At 41.3% G+C, this 20608-nt stretch overlaps 3 protein-coding genes across 3 annotated transcripts in view; 2 read left to right on the top strand and 1 right to left on the bottom strand.

Annotated features, from left to right (window-relative positions):
- The window catches only part of LOC104724957 (DNA polymerase eta-like), a 4746-nt gene extending 3038 nt beyond the window's left edge, over nt 1-1708 (bottom strand). The window contains exons 1-6 of the mRNA XM_019232445.1: nt 1549-1708; nt 1152-1272; nt 957-1068; nt 700-870; nt 442-606; nt 291-394 (exon numbers count right to left, since the gene is read on the bottom strand). Coding sequence (XP_019087990.1) covers nt 291-394; nt 442-606; nt 700-870; nt 957-1068; nt 1152-1272; nt 1549-1624 — 749 coding nt within the window. The 5' untranslated portion in view covers nt 1625-1708. The remainder of the gene's footprint in view (nt 1-290; nt 395-441; nt 607-699; nt 871-956; nt 1069-1151; nt 1273-1548) is intronic.
- Nucleotides 10432-12003, top strand: LOC104728594. Its single transcript, XM_019232020.1, has one exon. It carries the CDS (start codon nt 10432-10434, stop codon nt 12001-12003), a length of 1572 nt encoding a protein of 523 aa, XP_019087565.1.
- LOC104728593 lies at nt 13786-15357 on the top strand. The gene has a single exon (XM_019232019.1). The coding sequence runs from the start codon at nt 13786-13788 to the stop codon at nt 15355-15357; it is 1572 nt and encodes a 523-aa protein (XP_019087564.1).

Below are 20608 nucleotides of genomic sequence, written 5' to 3'. Positions count from 1 at the left end.
ATGTTCTTGCAGCTTTGTTTCAGAAAATTGCAACAAGTCCCCTACAGTGTCAACTCCCAGATCAGTTTGCAAGCTAGTGCCCAGCTTTCCTCCCAGCTGTTTCCTGCAAGACTAAAACTAAATAATTGTCAACAGTAACTAACGATTGTATGATGCATGAACAGAGATACAAGAAGCAATGCACAATTTAGGACCGTCTTAAACCTTTTGGAACACAACTATATTGATATTGAAACAATTATCAAATGACATATGCACTGAAATCAGTAAAATTGGTGAGCCTTACTTACATTTTCTTTATTGGCAAGGAACTGAGTAGTTCCTGCACAGCTGCATATGGTACAACGATTTGCTGGGCAGGTTTATTCATCCCACTAGCAAGTTTAGCTAGCATCTGATTGTAAAAGAAAAAAGAAAAAAGAAAAGTAAAAAGCTTCTTGCCTTGTTATGGGCTATGCCAGCAGAACAAGTAAACTCAGTCTCCTTAAGCACCTGTTTCCGGAGATCTGAAACAATGATAATTCCACAACTTAATAACTTATCACGGCGATCAGCATCTTTTCGACATAGCCAATCACGGACACTCTCCTCGAAATCATCTCCATCCTGAATCAAAGCCAAAAGATTGTATCAAAGTAATTAATAAGTTTCAGATCATTATATTGACAATCAACTATATATTCTTGATAAAGATTAGACCTTTCTGCTTATTCCGAGAATATGGGATTTAAGAACTTCTTTGTCCATCAATTCCAAACTCTCTGGAGGTGCATCAGCAAGCATACTTTCTGCTGCATCAGTGAGGTCAAGATACACTTCATCAATTGAAGCCCTCTCACATTTACCGCTTTTTGCTAGAATCGAAACAACCTGCAGAGAGACACATAGAACAAAAATGACTTTAGCAAATGTCACTGTTTAAACAATTTAAACATGTAATCCGTGCTTCCATCAACCTCAGAACCCGCACTTCGATATAAATTCAGGTCAGCTTTACCACGAGCAACAGGAACTTGAACCAATTGAATTTCAGGGCAAGCAGCTTTAGCCTCATCACCTCTCATTGACCTGAAAACTCCATCCAAAACACCGTTTTTTTTTTATAAACCCGAATAAGGATTGATACAATTGAGATCTTTGAACAGACTAACCGCTTTACGCCACATTTACGTGCTTCATAGCTAACAGCAATCAAACCACCACCTTGCCATTCGTTGTACTGTACAACTGCAGTAGGAAGTCCTCGCAACTCTGGTTGCTTCCTTTGCTCCACTTTTCAGAAAATAGAAACAAATTCAAAGTTTTGGTTTTTTTTGTAATCCAAGTTCAAAATCCCCAAAATTTGGTAATTTCCTCCAAATCCCTAAACAAACACATCAATAACGCCAACGAGAAAAGAAAAAAAGAAGCCCTTTTTCACAGACATTGACAAAACCCATAAATTCAACAGTTCAAAATTCGATTCGGATGAGCAATAAAGTCAGTTGCTTTATCTCACTAAAGCGTGAAGCGGACTGTGGATAACTCGAATTAGAGGGAGAGAGAGACCTTGAACGTAGAAGCAATCCATGTCCACATGAGCGATAACCCTAGCATCCGATGTCTCCGGTCTCGCTACCGGCATTTCTTCACGAAATTGAATCTCTGGTGAGTTCCAAAATCAGAGTAATGAGAGAGAGAGAGAGGACGGATTAGGGGAAAACGTGTTTTTTTTTTTTCCTGAGGAGGAATGGCGCGCGAAAATAAATAATTAGGAGGTCGATCAATTAAAAAAATATACAAATTTACATTGCGAACCCTGAAAAGCAACTAAGCCTCTTTTAAGACTTTAAAACAATATTTTTAAAACCAGACCGAAAAGTAAACCGGTTAAACCGCGGATCAATTAGTTTATTAGTTTATTTATATGCTATGAACAAAACATACATAATTATTAATTACTAAACAACTAAAAATAATATTTTAAATGATTAGATAAAATAAATAGGTAATTTTTTTAATAAATAACAACGTATACTTATAATATGGTCTGAGTTTGAAGTGTGCTAAAAATAAAATATTCTAATTTGATATTGATCCGTTGGTCCGACCCGCCGGTTCAACCACCGGTTCACGGGGTTTTGCGGGTTTTTCCGGTTTTTTGTGGATTTTTATTTGTCCAGTTTTAAGAGGTAACCCGGACCGGCAGATTTTTATTTGTCCAGTTTTAAGAGGTAACCCGGACCGGAAATGTCTACTGAGTCGTGGTTGGACCGGTCCGACCGGCCAGCCCGGTCCGGGTTTCAAAACATTGCTTTAAAACCATTTAAAAGTTTTAAAAGCATTTTATTTGCCAATCAAACTTTTATGACTTTTTATTTTTTAAAGTTTCAACAGCCACTTAAATTTTTTTCTTCTTTAATTTCCTTTATTTTTTAAAGCTTCAAAATGACGCTTTAAAACCAACAAATTTTAAAAACTTTTTTTTTCTTCCTCCATCATAATTAAAAATTCTCTATAAATTTATATATATTTTTGCACCAACTTTTTTTTATAGATTAATTATCAGCATTTTTTGTTTTGATATCCACTTCTCTTCACAAATCTATTATTTTTTTCATCATTTTTGTATTTTCTCACAATTTTGTTATTACTAAAATTACAGTCAGAGCTTTTAAAGTTTTTTTTTTAACAATCAGATTTTAACAGTTAAAGTATCTACAACCAAATTTTTACAGTTAAACTCTCTACAGCTATAAATAACAGTCATTACAAATCAAGGCCTAAATTATGCAAAAACAAGCCAGTATTTTAAAAAACTTTAATCAACAACAACACATTTCTTATGAATTTAGGCTGTTATTGGGTTATTGATTTGTATATATGTATATAGAATTTGCAAATTCTTATTAATTGTGAAAATCAAAACACATAAATTTTGAAATAACATCTGTTAAGCTGGATTTGAATACTTCTATTTTTCAATTTCAAATAGAATATATTGTAGATTTTAAAATCCAAAAACAAATATCAAATTCGTAACACTTTTTTTTAAAAAAGCTAACCAATTGAGTTATTACTTCACAAATAAAAAATTTAGTGTGGATGAAATAGTATAAGTATTTGGAAACTTAAAAACGCATATGACATTATATTTCAAAATTCAAACGCAAATCTAATTCTTATACTAAATCATATGCCAAGATCATGTCGATGGAATTGTCGAGCTGTTGACTAATTATGCGATCATCAATCTTGATGATTTGATATTTTAAAGTTTTTTAAGGGGAAATTTTTAAGTTTTTCAAGGGGATGCAATAAAAACAATTGATAAAGAAAATGGTTTAGAAATCTTGTATAAAGTAAGAAAGTTAGAGATTCGTCTCCTAAAACTTATAAAAATAACATAATATGAAATATATGATTTAATTATAAAAACGAGTGTAAAATATTTATAAGTTTGGTAGTACTAAGGAGTTAACTAATATCTATCAAACTCTAAAAAAATATATTTTCTGTACACTTTTTTTCAAGTGATAATAATAATATTTCATAATTTTATTCATGTTAATTTTTTTTTGAATTCTTGATGCAAACGCAAAATAAGGTCTTGAATAATTGAGGTTTTTTTCGTTTTTTTCCTGTTCAAAAATCTTTTTTCTAGCCTTTATGATATAAAATATAAGGGTTAAAGTGGTGGACACGTAGAGGGTGGAGATTAGAAGTTAGATTAATGGTTGAGATTAGAGCTCAAGACTGAAGAACACTTTAAAGGAAGCTGAAGCTCATTGTACAGATCATATCGCAAAAAATTGTGAAAATTTGTTAGCTTCTTCTTTTCTATAATTCTCGGTTGTTAGAGAGTTCTTTGTGAATTCTCTTGGTGTCTTCCTCATTGATGCTAGGGTTGTTTTTCATCTATACTCTAGCTATTTGAGAAGTGGATCCCTGTTTTACGAATATTGATTCAATCGTTTGATTTGTTCTTAACTGAGACATTGTTGAGTTTTCTATAACAACTTATAATCTTCACCCTCCATGTGTCCATCACTTTAACCCTCATATTCTATATCACTTTAAAGCATTAAGATTTTGGTAAATTGGATTTCATACAAAAGTCAAAGTATCTAAAATATAATGGAGAATATGTTTTTTTCCTAATGTTTCTAGCAAAATCCGAAATCCCACTTAAGTGAGTTGTTGAGATTTTCTTCTATACGAATTTTAATATAATATCCCTTACCGCGATTAATGCTCGGACATAATAGCCTTGCCACGGCCGGCTAACTAAAACCATTATTCCGTTAAGGAAGGATAATTTTGGCTCGGACATTCAAAGGGGCAATACAAAGGAGCGATGAGGCACACCTAACGACCAAAAAGGAAATGCCATATCAGGATTGATTCTCCGTCAAATGGAAAAAATGGTATGGAAGGCTAGGCTATCGACAATGTCCCTAAGTTGGTCGAGGAACCTATAGGTAAGATCTTAGGATTAGATATATCTAGGAAGCCTTAACTGGTCTAGGAATTTAGGAAGGGTTAAGGAAGTTGGACTAAGGAAGGTTGGTGTGGATTAAGTTCGATTGTTGGCCATGGCAGTACCAGCGGACATAGGCGATCCGGACAGTGACGGTACATGCTAACGGGGGTTACTATTAGTAATCTAGACGATGGTAGTACTAGCTGACGCGGATTGTCATTAGTAGCCCGAATAACGGTGGCACCGGCCAGCGGGGAATGGCCATCGGTGAGGCGAATAGTGGTATCGCCGGTCGATGTGGGTTACCCTCGGTAATTTGCACGAATAAAGGACTGGTCCGATACGTATCATTCTCTTAGGCTAGTATGCGAGCAGGTACCCTTACACTTCACCCACCAGTTCGGTACCCGGTGGTGGGACACGGTCGTACCGGTAGTCTGTCCGATATAAGGACGCTAGCTAAGGGAATGGACGGCCAGGATCGTCCCCAAGGTGATGCTTATCTGATCAGCATCCGTCCTTATCCATATGGTCGTGATGCTTATCCAAAACCGTCGTCCTTATCCATTCGTCATGTGTCGCCACCGGAGCTGCGAAGAGTGTCCGCCATGTGTCGCGTCAAGGACCTTCATGTGCCACGTCCTGCTTGGGGTAACCGACCTTGGAAGGCTATACGAGCGTGCGGAGAGCAGCAAAGCGCGGGAAAAATCAAGGTGAGTTTCCTGATCGCGTGTGAGTAGCACGTGAATAGGCTAGTTTAATTTTAGTTTATTAATTATTTAATTGAGATTAGTCTTAATTACTTGATTAGTTTAGGATTAAGTTAGTTAAGTAGGATTAAGGTAGTTAATCAAGGTTAAGTTAGTTAATCATGATTAAATTAGATAATTATGATTAGGTTAGGTTAGTTAGGATTAAGGCTACTTAACCATGTTCTGATACCACGCTTGTAACACCCCCGACCTGTCCTAAATATAAGAACAAATCCGGAGCGCTACGTAGGACTCTCGTAGTCGGCCAACCAAAGCTTTCGGAATGAATCCAATTACCCTGGTCATCCAACTGCGAGCGCCCGACCTCTCGAACACGGCCTAAGGCTTTGCAACCCGTACCGCGAGCGAGAGTTGTGTTAAGTCCGGACAAGACTTAATATCAGTTGGAATAACCATTTAGCTTTTGGAAAATTTGAGTCTTTACATATATATAATAAACGCGAAAATCGTTACCAAAACATTTATATAGCTTTCGGATCCTCTTTGAAAACCATACATAATATACATAGTAAGAATTTACAAAAGCTGTAAAACCTACATTGATTCGCCTAGGTCACGTTGCTTTTTCTACGAAGATCTTTTGGATAAGGATTCCTGGAAAAATGAAGTAGAATCATAAGTAATCTAGCATTACTTAGTGAGGCCGATATCTAAGGTAATCCTACCCGTGATACCTATGGAAATCCTACCCCTCTACCCAAGGAAATCCTACTCATCTACCCATTCCTAAGCAGCAAGCAATCCAGACCCAGAAAACAAACAAAGATACAATGCAACAAGCAACGAAATGCAATACATGAAGACTTGAATTTAAGTATGCAGCGGAGATAATAAATATGCATGCTTCTATTCTAAACTGGGCCCATATCGAATACATGATCTCCCAAGGCAATGCCTCCCACCCCTAGACACAAAGTCTAAAAATGATATACATTCCGTCATACTACATCGTCATGTAGCGTCCGGTCGGGCATGACCCGCTCTGAACCTTCGTAAGCCATAACGTTACAGAGTTACACGCAACGCACAACAGACGACCGGATCCTCATGATTCGCCTAATACTAGCTACTTAGACACAAGTAACTAACATGCATGCAAGCAATCAGACAGCATAACGACAATGCGACTAAACGTCCAGCATCACGGCTATGCCATCGCGACACTATAACAAACCACAACACATGCAATAAGATAATGTACTAATGGAACAATGCAAGCGGTACCTAACTTGATGCACACAAATATCATACCACAAGCAATATCGCAAACAAGAATATCAAGTCACACAAGGAATCGCGTACCAATCAATCACACACTAATAACCAAGCAGATCCGTACCTAAGCACTAATGGCTACTAAACAGTTCTAACTTATATGCTAAACGCTAAGCATTCCTAATCAAACACTAATCACCGCTAAACAATCCTAATCCTAATGCTAATCGCTAAGTAGTTCCAACTTAAGCGCTAATTACCATCCTAATCTTAATCAGCATCTTAATCCCAGTTAACTAACCTTAATCCTAATTAACCAACCTAATCATAATTATCTAATTTAATCATGATTAACTAACTTAACCTTGATTAACTACCTTAATCCTACTTAACTAACTTAATCCTACTTAACTAACTTAATCCTACACTAATCAGGTAATTAAGACTAACCTCAATTAAATAATTAATAAATTAAACTAGCCTATTCACGTGCTACTCACACGCGATTGGGAAACTCACCTTGATTTTTCCCGCGCTTTTCTGCTCTCCGTGCGCTCGTCCTAACACTAAGGTTTTAAGGTAAGGTTTCGGGTGTGAGGAGAAATGGACGGGGAGGGGGGTTTATATAGCCTCCCAAGGTCGGTTACCCCAAGTAGGACGTGGCACAGGACGATCCTTGACACGACACAAGGCGGACACTCTTTGCAGCTCCGGTGGCGACACATGGCGAACGGATAAGGACGACGGTTTTGGATAAGCATCACGACCATATGGATAAGGACGGATGCTGATCAGATAAGCATCACCTTGAGGACAATCCTGGCCATCCATTCCCTTAGCTAGCGTCCTTACATCACGACCGTCCATCCGTTAGCGTACCGGTATGACCGTGTCCCACCACCGGGTACCGAACTGGTGGGTGAAGTGTAAGGGTACCTGCTCGCATATCAGCCTAAGAGAATGATACGTACCGGACCAGTCCTTTATTCGTGCAAATTACCGAGGGTAACCCACATCAACCGGCGATACCACTATCCGCCTCACCAATGGCCGGTGCCACCGTTATTCGGGCTACTAATGACAATCCGCGTCAGCTAGTACTACCATCGTCTAGATTACTAATAGTAACCCCCATTAGCATGTACCATCACTGTCCGGATCGCCTATGTCCGCTGGTACTGCCAAGGCCAACAATCGAACTTAATCCACACCAACCTTCCTTAGTCCAGCTTCCTTAACCCTTCCTAAATTCCTAGACTAGCTAAGGCTTGCTAGATAAATCTAATCCTAAGATCTTACCTATAGGTTCCTCGACCAACTTAGGGACATTGTCGATAGTGATATCTTGTGTTTTTGTTGGGTTTTAAGCCTTGTTTTTGGTTAGTTTTGTTGCATAATCTTGTCATTCTAGGTTGTTTTAGGAGCATATGCATCTAGTGTATTATCTCTCAGGTTCTTGGAGTAATCTCACTACATTTGGAGTATTTGGACTTGTTTTGGAGCAAAGAAGAGTGAAGTTGGAGAAGTGACAAGGAATCAGGGACCATGTGCGGCCGGACCAAGCGACCAAACCATGGCCATGTGTCCCAACCGGCCATCCCTCATCGGCCAAAGCACAACCGATGCCACTTTTGGACGTCAAAGTCAAGGACCGCACGCGGCCATGGCGATCGGCCAAACGGTGGCCGAGTGAAGAAAGCGGTCCAGCACATGCGGCCAAACGGTGGCCGATCGAGTTCAAGATGCCAAGGACAAGAGACGCACGCAACCACCTCACGCGGCCAACAACTGGCCGATCGAATCCTTCACGCCACGGATAGGAGCTACCAGCGGCCAAGAGCAGCTACTATCACAAGGAAGGATTGGTCAACGAAGCTGGATGATGCTCTATGGGCATATAGAACTGCCTATAAGACACCTATTGGAACTACTCCATTCAACCTTCTCTATGGGAAATCCTGTCATTTGCCAGTTGAATTAGAGTATTAAGCAATATGCGCGGTCAAGCTTCTTAACTTTGATATCAAGAATGCTGTTGAGAAACGCCTTGTGAAATTGAATGAACTGGAGGAGATCCGCCTTGAAGCTTATGAGAGTTCCAAAATCTATAAGGAGAGGACAAAGGCATTTCATGACAAAAGAATTCTTCCAAGGGTTTTCAAGGAAGGAGATTTGGTGTTGCTCTTCAATTCCCGCTTGAAGCTATTTCCAGGAAAGCTCAAATCCCGCTGGTCGGGACCATTTAAGATCAAAGAATTTCGACCTTATGGAGCCTTTGTGTTGCTGAACAAGGCTGGCAAAGAGTTTGTGGCTAATGGTCAGAGGTTGAAGCACTACTTGGCTAATGACTTCATTGAGGAGGGAACAACAGTTTCTCTCTCCGAACCTCAAGACGCCTAAGCGGTGTGGTAACGTCAAGCTTAGAGACGTAAAACAAGAGCACTTGGCAGGAATTCCCATGGTATCCTTATGTACATATCTTCTTAATTTCTTTTAGTTTGTGTGTTTTTGTGTTTGGAAAATTTTGGGAGACTTGTGTGGATTTAGTTCTTAAACAGATGGAGTAAATGGTATTGTGAATCGGTCAAGGGAGGGTCGATTGATACCATCGGTTGTACCAATCGGCTAGAGCCTGGCCGATTGAGAGTTCCTGAGTATGTTGAAGTTTCGACCCAGAGCTACCAGCGTCCAAGAGCAGCGGCCAAGTGAAGGGCGATTGAAGCCATCGGTCAAAGCCAGCGGCCAAACCATGGCCAATTGAACTCTCCACGACGAGAACAGGAGCCATCAGCGGCCACCACCATCGGCCAGAAGCTGGCCGGTTCACACTTGTTTTGGTTTTTATCCGGGTTTGACCCACTTTGTTTTGGGTTGACCCGGGTTCCCTTCTATTTTGCTATAAATACTCGAACCCTATTAAGGGGAGACTTATCTTTGTTTTATCTCTTGTTTAACAGCTTTTAGGGTTCTTAAACTTGTTTACTCTTGGTTTGTGGATTGATTGAGCACTTCTAAGTTTTTAATAGCAATTTCTTCTTCAAATCTCTTAATCTATAATCTCTTATTATGATTTCACAAAGATCAAACTCTTTCCTTTGTGTGATCATGATGATGAGTGAGTAGATCCTTTAGAACTTTGGGCTGGGTAGATTAGGGAGATAGATGATTGATCTTTGATGTCTAGGGCTTTATTTATGTGTTTCCTATCTTGTTTAGTGTTAATAATGCTAGATAGCCTTGATCAAGCTTGAATCTAGACATTAGGATTTTCCATGCCCATAAGGTGTTTGATGAAATTCCTGAACCAAACTATTCAAGAGCTTTGCATTCCTAGCCAATGGAAATTGATGATTAGGGTACTTAGTGGTATTTAGACTTATTTATAATGCATGCTTACCTTGTGATTGCCTTTGGAAATTGTTGATTATCACTTGATTAGCATAAGATCTTTATCATGGAAAGCACTGATTTTCATAAGTGTTCTTAGCCATAGGATTGTTCTTGATTGTTGCTTAGACATCTATGATTGGTTAGCTATCTCCCAATTCAATTACCTTGCCCAAGGTTCACCTGTTTAATCTTGATTTAAAGTTTGTTCTTAGTTGTGTCCTTGTTTGTTTTAAAATTTTATTGCTTTGAGTTTGCTTTGTTCTCTTTCTTTAATACATTTTGTTAGTTAAGACTGTCACAATAAACCAATTCCTGTTTAAGTTTAGATTAAGCATCTTTGTGCATTCTTAGTGAGTTGATTAATGCAGATTGTGGATTGATAATTTAATTGAAGTAAAAGTACTACATCAATTTTGCGCCGTTGCCCATTTGCATTCAATTTGACCATTAGGATTTCAACTTTGCTTGAGCCTATTCATTTCCTTTACATTGTTACTTGCTTGGTTTGCTTTGGTGTTTTGATTTCTTTTTTTCAAGATGTATGAACTTGAGAAGTCAAGGCCAAGGAGACTTGATTGAGGGGTTGACGACATGTATCGTTTTGAGCGAGAGAATCGCCGGTTAGAAAGACAAGCTATGGACAACAACTCTCCACCTCCTGCTGGTCATAATGGAAATGACCAGCACAATGATGACCAAGCTCCTCTCCATCCTCCAAGACAACCAAGAGTCATTGGAACTTTTGATCAACCAAACATTCATGGGAACCGCATGAGAATTAGAGCACCTCCTGTTGAGAACAATAACTATGAGATCAAGTCAAGTCTTATCAGCATGGTGCAAAGCTCAAAGTTTCATGGTTTGCCTATGGAAGACCCTCTTGACCATTTAGATCAGTTGGACATGATGTGTGGGACAGTGAAAATCAATGGTATCTCTGAAGATGCATTCAAGCTCCGCCTCTTTCCGTTTTCTCTTGGAGATAGAGCTAGGACTTGGGAGAAGAACCTACCAGTGGGATCAGTCACCTCTTGGGATCAATGCAAGAGAGCTTTCCTATCCAAGTTTTTCTCTACTACAAGAACAGCAAGGTTAAGGAATGACATATCAAGCTTTGCTCAAAAGGAAAATGAGAGTTTTTGTGAAGCATGGGAGAGATTCAAGAGCTATACTATGCAATGTCCTCATCATGGTTTCTCCAAGGAGTCTCTTCTCAGCACATTATACAGAGGGGTGCTACCAAAGATAAGGATGTTGCTTGACACAACAAGTAATGGTAACTTTCTTGGCCAAGAGGTTGATGTTGGTATGACTTTGGTGGAGAATCTTGCACAAAGTGATGGAAACTATGGGGAGGATTATGATAGAACTCCAAGAGATCATTCCGATATGAATGAGCAGCACCGCAAGGAGATCAAAGCATTGAATGACAAGATGGATAAAATGATTCTTGTCAATCAAAAGCCAGTCCACTTTGTTACAGAGAGTGATGTCTATCAAGGGTATCAAGAAGGTGTGGAAGCTTGTGTTGAAAGACAAGAAAAGGTCAATTATGTAGGTGGACAAGGGTATAACAAGTTCAATCCCAATTACCGCAACCACCCTAACCTCTCTTACCGCAGCACCAATGTGGAGAACCCACAAGATCAGAGTTATCCACCACAAAAACCACCTGGTTTTCCTTCCCAACCCAACTATCAGCCAAAACCTCAAGGGAACTATCAAGCTAAGCCTCAAACCTATTCCCAACCTCAGCAACAAATGAATACACCACACCTTCAAGGTCAAGGAGATGACACAAATGCTCTACTTAGACAAATCCTAGAAGGCCAAGGGAGAAATGCCATTGAAATTGCCACACAAATGAAGAACATGCACCACAAGGTTGAGAATGTTTATGGTGAGTTAAATGCTAAGATTGAAAGGTTGGAAACACAAGTCCAGGGACAAACTTCTTCCTCTTCACCAAAACAAATGGGTTCATTACCAGGAAAACCAGAACCAAATCCCAAAGAGTACATCAATGCCATAATGCTGAGGAGTGGTAAACAACTAGCTACTAATGGTCTCAATAGGGACATTGAGACTAAAGGAGGGGAGGTAGTGGCTGATATTAAAGATGAGGATGAGTTGGTAGTGAAAGACTTGGGTAAAGAAAAATAAACTGATGAAGTTGTGGTTGACAAAGGCAAGAGTAAAGTGGTTGAGGAACCAAAGCAAGACAACACCATTGATGAAGTTTTCAAGAAGAATAAAGAGATTGCCAAGGAGACTCTATTTGTACCTCCACCTTATGAGCCAAGACTGCCATTTCCTAGTAGGTTTAAGAAGCAACAAGTGGACAAGTATATAGCTAAGTTTAATGCTCAAATGAAAGATGTTGCCATCACAATGCCAATCATTGATGCATTTTTGCTGAACCCATCATACAATTAGTTCCTCAAAGATGCAGTTATGGAAAAGAAGAAAGCTCTTCCAGGAATGGTAGGGTACCTAGGCGCCTGGTGCACTGTCCGTGTCGTCCACCGGGATCACTTCGCCTAGAAGATCCGTCCCAAGTGCTCGTACAGCTGGAGTCTCCATTCATGCCATGTCGATCAAGGTAGGTGAAGGAAGTGTGAACTCTGGAACATCCAGGGGTGGTTCAGGGATATCTCCAAAGTTTAAGTCCAGAAGGTCGTCTCCATCTATCGGGGGTGCGTATGCATAGGGACTGGGCACTATGGTCGGTGTAGCAGAGCTATCCGAAGAGATGTCGATGACACTCGATGGTGCCCCAAATGCCCGTAGAGACTGAAAGGACCCTGAGGAGATACTGATGTAATCCTCCACCATCATAATCTCCTTCTCCTCCAGCTCTGGTTCCAAGCAAACACATTCTTCCAAACTTTCCAGGACTTCCAGGACCTTCTTCTCGGGAGTAATTTCCCTAAGTGTTCCGACTGGCTTCTGAAGAGTATCCTTTGCAGTGCTAGATCCACAATCAGCAACAGTCCTCGAGGACTCCCCCCTAACAACCTCACGGTAGAGGACGCGGACGTGGTAGTAGCCGTGGACGCGGCAGGTGGTAGTAGTCGTGGACGCGGCAGGTTGGGAAGAGGGGGTAGGACTATGGGTCTACCGCCCCCAGGGTACTACTACCGTGAGGTTGTTAGGGGGGAGTCGTCGAGGACTGTTGCTGATTGTGGATCTAGCACTGCAAAGGATACTCTTTGGAAGCCAGTCGGAACACTTAGGGAAGTNTAAGGTGTTTGATGAAATTCCTGAACCAAACTATTCAAGAGCTTTGCATTCCTAGCCAATGGAAATTGATGATTAGGGTACTTAGTGGTATTTAGACTTATTTATAATGCATGCTTACCTTGTGATTGCCTTTGGAAATTGTTGATTATCACTTGATTAGCATAAGATCTTTATCATGGAAAGCACTGATTTTCATAAGTGTTCTTAGCCATAGGATTGTTCTTGATTGTTGCTTAGACATCTATGATTGGTTAGCTATCTCCCAATTCAATTACCTTGCCCAAGGTTCACCTGTTTAATCTTGATTTAAAGTTTGTTCTTAGTTGTGTCCTTGTTTGTTTTAAAATTTTATTGCTTTGAGTTTGCTTTGTTCTCTTTCTTTAATACATTTTGTTAGTTAAGACTGTCACAATAAACCAATTCCTGTTTAAGTTTAGATTAAGCATCTTTGTGCATTCTTAGTGAGTTGATTAATGCAGATTGTGGATTGATAATTTAATTGAAGTAAAAGTACTACATCAATTTTGCGCCGTTGCCCATTTGCATTCAATTTGACCATTAGGATTTCAACTTTGCTTGAGCCTATTCATTTCCTTTACATTGTTACTTGCTTGGTTTGCTTTGGTGTTTTGATTTCTTTTTTTCAAGATGTATGAACTTGAGAAGTCAAGGCCAAGGAGACTTGATTGAGGGGTTGACGACATGTATCGTTTTGAGCGAGAGAATCGCCGGTTAGAAAGACAAGCTATGGACAACAACTCTCCACCTCCTGCTGGTCATAATGGAAATGACCAGCACAATGATGACCAAGCTCCTCTCCATCCTCCAAGACAACCAAGAGTCATTGGAACTTTTGATCAACCAAACATTCATGGGAACCGCATGAGAATTAGAGCACCTCCTGTTGAGAACAATAACTATGAGATCAAGTCAAGTCTTATCAGCATGGTGCAAAGCTCAAAGTTTCATGGTTTGCCTATGGAAGACCCTCTTGACCATTTAGATCAGTTGGACATGATGTGTGGGACAGTGAAAATCAATGGTATCTCTGAAGATGCATTCAAGCTCCGCCTCTTTCCGTTTTCTCTTGGAGATAGAGCTAGGACTTGGGAGAAGAACCTACCTGTGGGATCAGTCACCTCTTGGGATCAATGCAAGAGAGCTTTCCTATCCAAGTTTTTCTCTACTACAAGAACAGCAAGGTTAAGGAATGACATATCAAGCTTTGCTCAAAAGGAAAATGAGAGTTTTTGTGAAGCATGGGAGAGATTCAAGAGCTATACTATGCAATGTCCTCATCATGGTTTCTCCAAGGAGTCTCTTCTCAGCACATTATACAGAGGGGTGCTACCAAAGATAAGGATGTTGCTTGACACAACAAGTAATGGTAACTTTCTTGGCCAAGAGGTTGATGTTGGTATGACTTTGGTGGAGAATCTTGCACAAAGTGATGGAAACTATGGGGAGGATTATGATAGAACTCCAAGAGATCATTCCGATATGAATGAGCAGCACCGCAAGGAGATCAAAGCATTGAATGACAAGATGGATAAAATGATTCTTGTCAATCAAAAGCCAGTCCACTTTGTTACAGAGAGTGATGTCTATCAAGGGTATCAAGAAGGTGTGGAAGCTTGTGTTGAAAGACAAGAAAAGGTCAATTATGTAGGTGGACAAGGGTATAACAAGTTCAATCCCAATTACCGCAACCACCCTAACCTCTCTTACCGCAGCACCAATGTGGAGAACCCACAAGATCAGAGTTATCCACCACAAAAACCACCTGGTTTTCCTTCCCAACCCAACTATCAGCCAAAACCTCAAGGGAACTATCAAGCTAAGCCTCAAACCTATTCCCAACCTCAGCAACAAATGAATACACCACACCTTCAAGGTCAAGGAGATGACACAAATGCTCTACTTAGACAAATCCTAGAAGGCCAAGGGAGAAATGCCATTGAAATTGCCACACAAATGAAGAACATGCACCACAAGGTTGAGAATGTTTATGGTGAGTTAAATGCTAAGATTGAAAGGTTGGAAACACAAGTCCAGGGACAAACTTCTTCCTCTTCACCAAAACAAATGGGTTCATTACCAGGAAAACCAGAACCAAATCCCAAAGAGTACATCAATGCCATAATGCTGAGGAGTGGTAAACAACTAGCTACTAATGGTCTCAATAGGGACATTGAGACTAAAGGAGGGGAGGTAGTGGCTGATATTAAAGATGAGGATGAGTTGGTAGTGAAAGACTTGGGTAAAGAAAAATAAACTGATGAAGTTGTGGTTGACAAAGGCAAGAGTAAAGTGGTTGAGGAACCAAAGCAAGACAACACCATTGATGAAGTTTTCAAGAAGAATAAAGAGATTGCCAAGGAGACTCTATTTGTACCTCCACCTTATGAGCCAAGACTGCCATTTCCTAGTAGGTTTAAGAAGCAACAAGTGGACAAGTATATAGCTAAGTTTAATGCTCAAATGAAAGATGTTGCCATCACAATGCCAATCATTGATGCATTTTTGCTGAACCCATCATACAATTAGTTCCTCAAAGATGCAGTTATGGAAAAGAAGAAAGCTCTTCCAGGAATGGTAGGGTACCTAGGCGCCTGGTGCACTGTCCGTGTCGTCCACCGGGATCACTTCGCCTAGAAGATCCGTCCCAAGTGCTCGTACAGCTGGAGTCTCCATTCATGCCATGTCGATCAAGGTAGGTGAAGGAAGTGTGAACTCTGGAACATCCAGGGGTGGTTCAGGGATATCTCCAAAGTTTAAGTCCAGAAGGTCGTCTCCATCTATCGGGGGTGCGTATGCATAGGGACTGGGCACTATGGTCGGTGTAGCAGAGCTATCCGAAGAGATGTCGATGACACTCGATGGTGCCCCAAATGCCCGTAGAGACTGAAAGGACCCTGAGGAGATACTGATGTAATCCTCCACCATCATAATCTCCTTCTCCTCCAGCTCTGGTTCCAAGCAAACACATTCTTCCAAACTTTCCAGGACTTCCAGGACCTTCTTCTCGGGAGTAATTTCCCTAAGTGTTCCGACTGGCTTCTGAAGAGTATCCTTTGCAGTGCTAGATCCACAATCAGCAACAGTCCTCGAGGACTCCCCCCTAACAACCTCACGGTAGAGGACGCGGACGTGGTAGTAGCCGTGGACGCGGCAGGTGGTAGTAGTCGTGGACGCGGCAGGTTGGGAAGAGGGGGTAGGACTATGGGTCTACCGCCCCCAGGGTACTACTACCGTGAGGTTGTTAGGGGGGAGTCGTCGAGGACTGTTGCTGATTGTGGATCTAGCACTGCAAAGGATACTCTTTGGAAGCCAGTCGGAACACTTAGGGAAGTTACTCTTGAGAAGAAGGTCGTGGAAGTCCTGGAAAGTTTGGAAGAATGTATTTGCTTGGAACCAGAGCTGGAGGAGAAGGAGATTGTGATGGTGGAGGATTACATCAGTATCTCCTCAGGGTCCTTTCAGTCTCTATGGGCATTTGGGGCACCATCGAGTGTCATCAACATCTCTTTGGATAACTCTGCTACACCGACCATAGTGCCCAGTCCCTATGCATACGTACCCCGATAGATGTAGATGACCTTCGGGACTTAAAATTTGGACATATCCCTGAACCACCCCTGGATGTTCTGGAGTTCACACTTCCTTCACCTACCTCGATCGACATGGCATGGATGGAGACTCCAGCTGTACAAGCACTTGGGACGGATCTTCTAGCCACAGTTATCCCGGTGGACGACACGGACAGTGCACCAGGCGCCTAGGTACCCTACTGTTTTCTTTGTGGACTTTTAGGACATTACCCACTTGATTGTCAGCTCTATACCTTGTATGCACTGTTGTGCAACGTCTGCTTGATTTGCAGAGTAAGAGGACATTACTCCGCCCACTTGCTACCCAGGTTGCACCTACTCCCAGTGTAGTTTTTGGTTCCCCTGATCTGTGTAGATATCCTAAACCTTAGTTAGGTAACCGGCACTAACCATATTTTTGCGTGTACAGTGGCGGCTTTGGTTAGGCCCCTAGTGACTTGTGGCTCTATCTTGTACCATCTTTTTGGGTGTGGTTGGTTTGTAACTAGGTTTGAATAAGCGATCTGTATATATGGATACAACCGTGATGTTTGAAACTTATGTTATAACCATGCTATGTTTATATTCTCGTTCTTGCCTTTGATTGTTTTATCTTTATTTGCTTGTGAGTGATTGTTTCTGTTTGTTTATCTCAAGGAGTCTTAGCTTAAGGCGTGTAGAAGTTTAGGGAGTCCGGAAAGCAAAAGAGAAAGTTAGGTAAAAACCCTAGAAGCTAGAACGATTATCCCCAAACCTCACTGAACAAGAGATGAATCGAGAGCCACACCATACATATTGACGTAGAGAATCATGCATGAAGACCAAGAGTGAAAGGAAGTTACATGACGATAGGATACCTTAGTCGAAGGAAAGATCAAGAAGTCATATCACTCATTAGACGACAATGAAAGAAGGTTTGGAAGAATGAGTTGACGACCCAACTCAAAGGAGAAAGACAATATGCAAGGCGCACATCACGACGAAAGAAAGGAGGAAGGATGCATACAAAGCCAAAGAAGAAGGTGCAAGAAAATAATGGTGAAGACCATGATGATTGTAAGGAGCCATTCGAAGACTACATGAAGATGGCGCTAAGGGCTTTCTAGTCGCGACCAACATTGCAGAATTCAAGGACGAATTATTTTAAGGGGAGGAGAATGTAATACGCCTCACCGCGACTAATGCTTGGACGGAACAGCCTTGCCACGGTCGGCCAACTAAAACCCATTATTCCATTAAGGAAGGATAATTTTGGCTCAGACATTCAAAGGGGCAATACAAAGGAGTGATGAGGCACACCTAACGACCAAGAAGGAAATGCCATATCAAGATTGATTCTCCGTCAAATGGGAAAAATGGTATGGAAGGCCAGGCTATCGACAATGTCCCTAAGTTGGTCGAGGAACCTATAGGTAAGATCTTAGGATTAGATTTATCTAGGAAGCCTTACCTGGTCTAGGAATTTAGGAAGGGTTAAGGAAGTTGGACTAAGGAAGGTTGGTGTGGATTAAGTTTGATAGTTGGCCATGGCAGTAACAGCGGACATAGGCGATCCGGACAGTGACGGTACATGCTAACGCGGGTTACTATTAGTAATCTAGACGATGGTAGTACAAGCTGACGCGGATTGTCATTAGTAGCCCGAATAATGGTGGCACCGGCCAGTGGGGAATGGCCATCGGTGAGGCGGATAGTGGTATCGCCGGTTGATGCCGTTTACCCTCTGTAATTTGCACAAATAAATGACTGGTCCGGTACGTATCATTCTCTTAGGCTGGTACGAGAGCAGGTACCCTTACGTTTCACCCACCAGTTCGGTACCCGGTGGTTGGACATGGCCGTACCGGTACGCTAACGGACGGACGGTCGTGATGTAAGGACGCTAGCTAAGGGAATGGACGGCCTAGATTGTCCCCAAGGTGATGCTTATCCGATCAGCATCCGTCCTTATCCATATGGCTGTGATGCTTATCCAAAACCGTTGTCCTTATCCGTTCGCCATGTGTCGCCATCGGAGCTGCGAAGAGTGTCCGCCATGTGTTGCGTCAAGGACCGTCCTGTGCCACGTCCTGCTTGGGGTAACCGACCGTGGGAGGCTATATAAACCCCCCCTCCCCGTCCATTTCTCCTCACACCTGGACAAGCGCGCGGAGAGCAGCAAAGCGCGGGAAAACCTTAGCGTTTAATTTTAGTTTATTAATTATTTAATTGAGGTTAGTGTTAATTACTTGATTAGTTTAGGATTAAGTTAGTTAAGTAGGATTAAGGTAGTTAATCAAGGTTAAGTTAGTTAATCATGATTAAATTAGATAATTAGGATTAGGTTGGGTTCATTAGGATTAAGGCTTGTTAACTTTTTCCATTAGTACATATTTATCGTTGCATTGTGCTTATGTTGCATGTGTTATGGTTTGATATAGCGTTGCGATGGTATAGCCGTGATGCTGAACGTTTAGTCGCATTATAGTTATGATGTCCGATCGCTTGCATGCATGTTAGTTACTTGTATCTAGGTAGCTAGTATTAGGTGAATCATGAGGATCCCGCCGTCTGCTGTGCGTTGCGTGTAACTCCGTAACATTATGGCTTACGCAGGTTCGGAGCGGGTCATGTCCAGCCGGACGCTACATGAAGATGTAGTATGAAGGAATGTGTATCCTTTTTAGACTTTGTGTCTAGGGGTGGGAGACATTTCCTTGGGAGATCATGTATTCGATAGGGTCCCAGTTTAGAATAGAAGCATGCATATTTATTATCTCCGCTGCATACTTAAATTCGAGTCTTCATGTATTGCATTTCGTTGCTTGTTGCATTGTATCTTTGTTTGTTTGTTGGGTCTGGATTGCTTGCTTCTTAGGAATGGGTAGATGAGTAGGATTTCCTTGGGTAGAGGGGTAGGATTTCCATAGGTATCACGGGTAGGATTACCTTAAATATCGGCCTCACTAAGTAATGCTAGATTACTTATGATTCTACTTAATTTTTCCAGGAATCCTTATCCAAAAGATCTTCGTAGAAAAAGCAACGTGACCTAGGTGAATCAATGTAGGTTTTACAGCTTTTGTAAATTCTTACTATGTATATTATATATGGTTTTCAAAGAGGATCCAAAAGCTATATAAACGTTTTGGTAACGATTTTCGCGTATATTATACATATGTAAAGACTCGAATTTTCCAAAAGCTAAATGGTTATTCCAACTGATATTAAGTCTTGTCCGGACTTAACACAACTCTCGCTAGCGGTATGGGTTGCAAAGCCTTAGGCCGTGTTCGAGAGGTCGAGCGCTCGTGGTTGGATGACCATGCTAATTGGATTCGTTCCGAAAGACTTGGTTGGTTGACTACGAGAGTCCTACGTAGCGCTCCCGATTTTTATTATATTTCGGATTGTAACACCCCCGACCCATTCTAGGCCAAGAACAGACCGAGAGCATCACGTATAGAACGCCTGCAGCTGGTCGACTGAGGTTTCCGGAACGCATCTGATCGCCCAAGCCGTCCAACCGCAGATGCCTGTTCCTCACAAATCACGGCCTAAGGCTTTGCAACCCGTACCGCGATGCGCGAGTTGTGATTAGCCCGGACTAGACTAATAAATATCATTGGGAGACACGAGGTTTTAAGAAAAACATCGCCTTTATTGATAATGTTAAATCGAGTATTACATAATATATATACAAAACTATATCTTACAAAGGCAAGGAAATCTACACCGGTTGGCCTAACGTCCTTTACTACCCCTAAGCTCTCCCCACTAAGGTTACCTATAAAACAAATTGGGTAGCGTCCTCAGTAATCTAATATTACTCAGTAAGTCCGGGATTCTAATAAGATAACCCAACCCAACCCCAAAATAACAATCAGTAAGCAAGCAGCGGAAATAAAAAATCAAGGCGGCTTAGAAGCCTCAAGCCAAAGAAATCAATATGCAAT

This window comes from Camelina sativa, chromosome 11 (genome assembly GCF_000633955.1).
Source record: "Camelina sativa cultivar DH55 chromosome 11, Cs, whole genome shotgun sequence".
Lineage (NCBI taxonomy): Eukaryota > Viridiplantae > Streptophyta > Magnoliopsida > Brassicales > Brassicaceae > Camelina > Camelina sativa.
This window is presented reverse-complemented; position numbering and strand designations above follow the sequence as displayed.

What these genes read in the sequence shown, in the direction of transcription:
- LOC104728594 (XM_019232020.1), top strand. Translation starts at nt 10,432, where the DNA reads ATGTATCGTTTTGAGCGAGAGAATCGCCGGTTAGAAAGACAAGCTATG.
- LOC104728593 (XM_019232019.1), top strand. Translation starts at nt 13,786, where the DNA reads ATGTATCGTTTTGAGCGAGAGAATCGCCGGTTAGAAAGACAAGCTATG.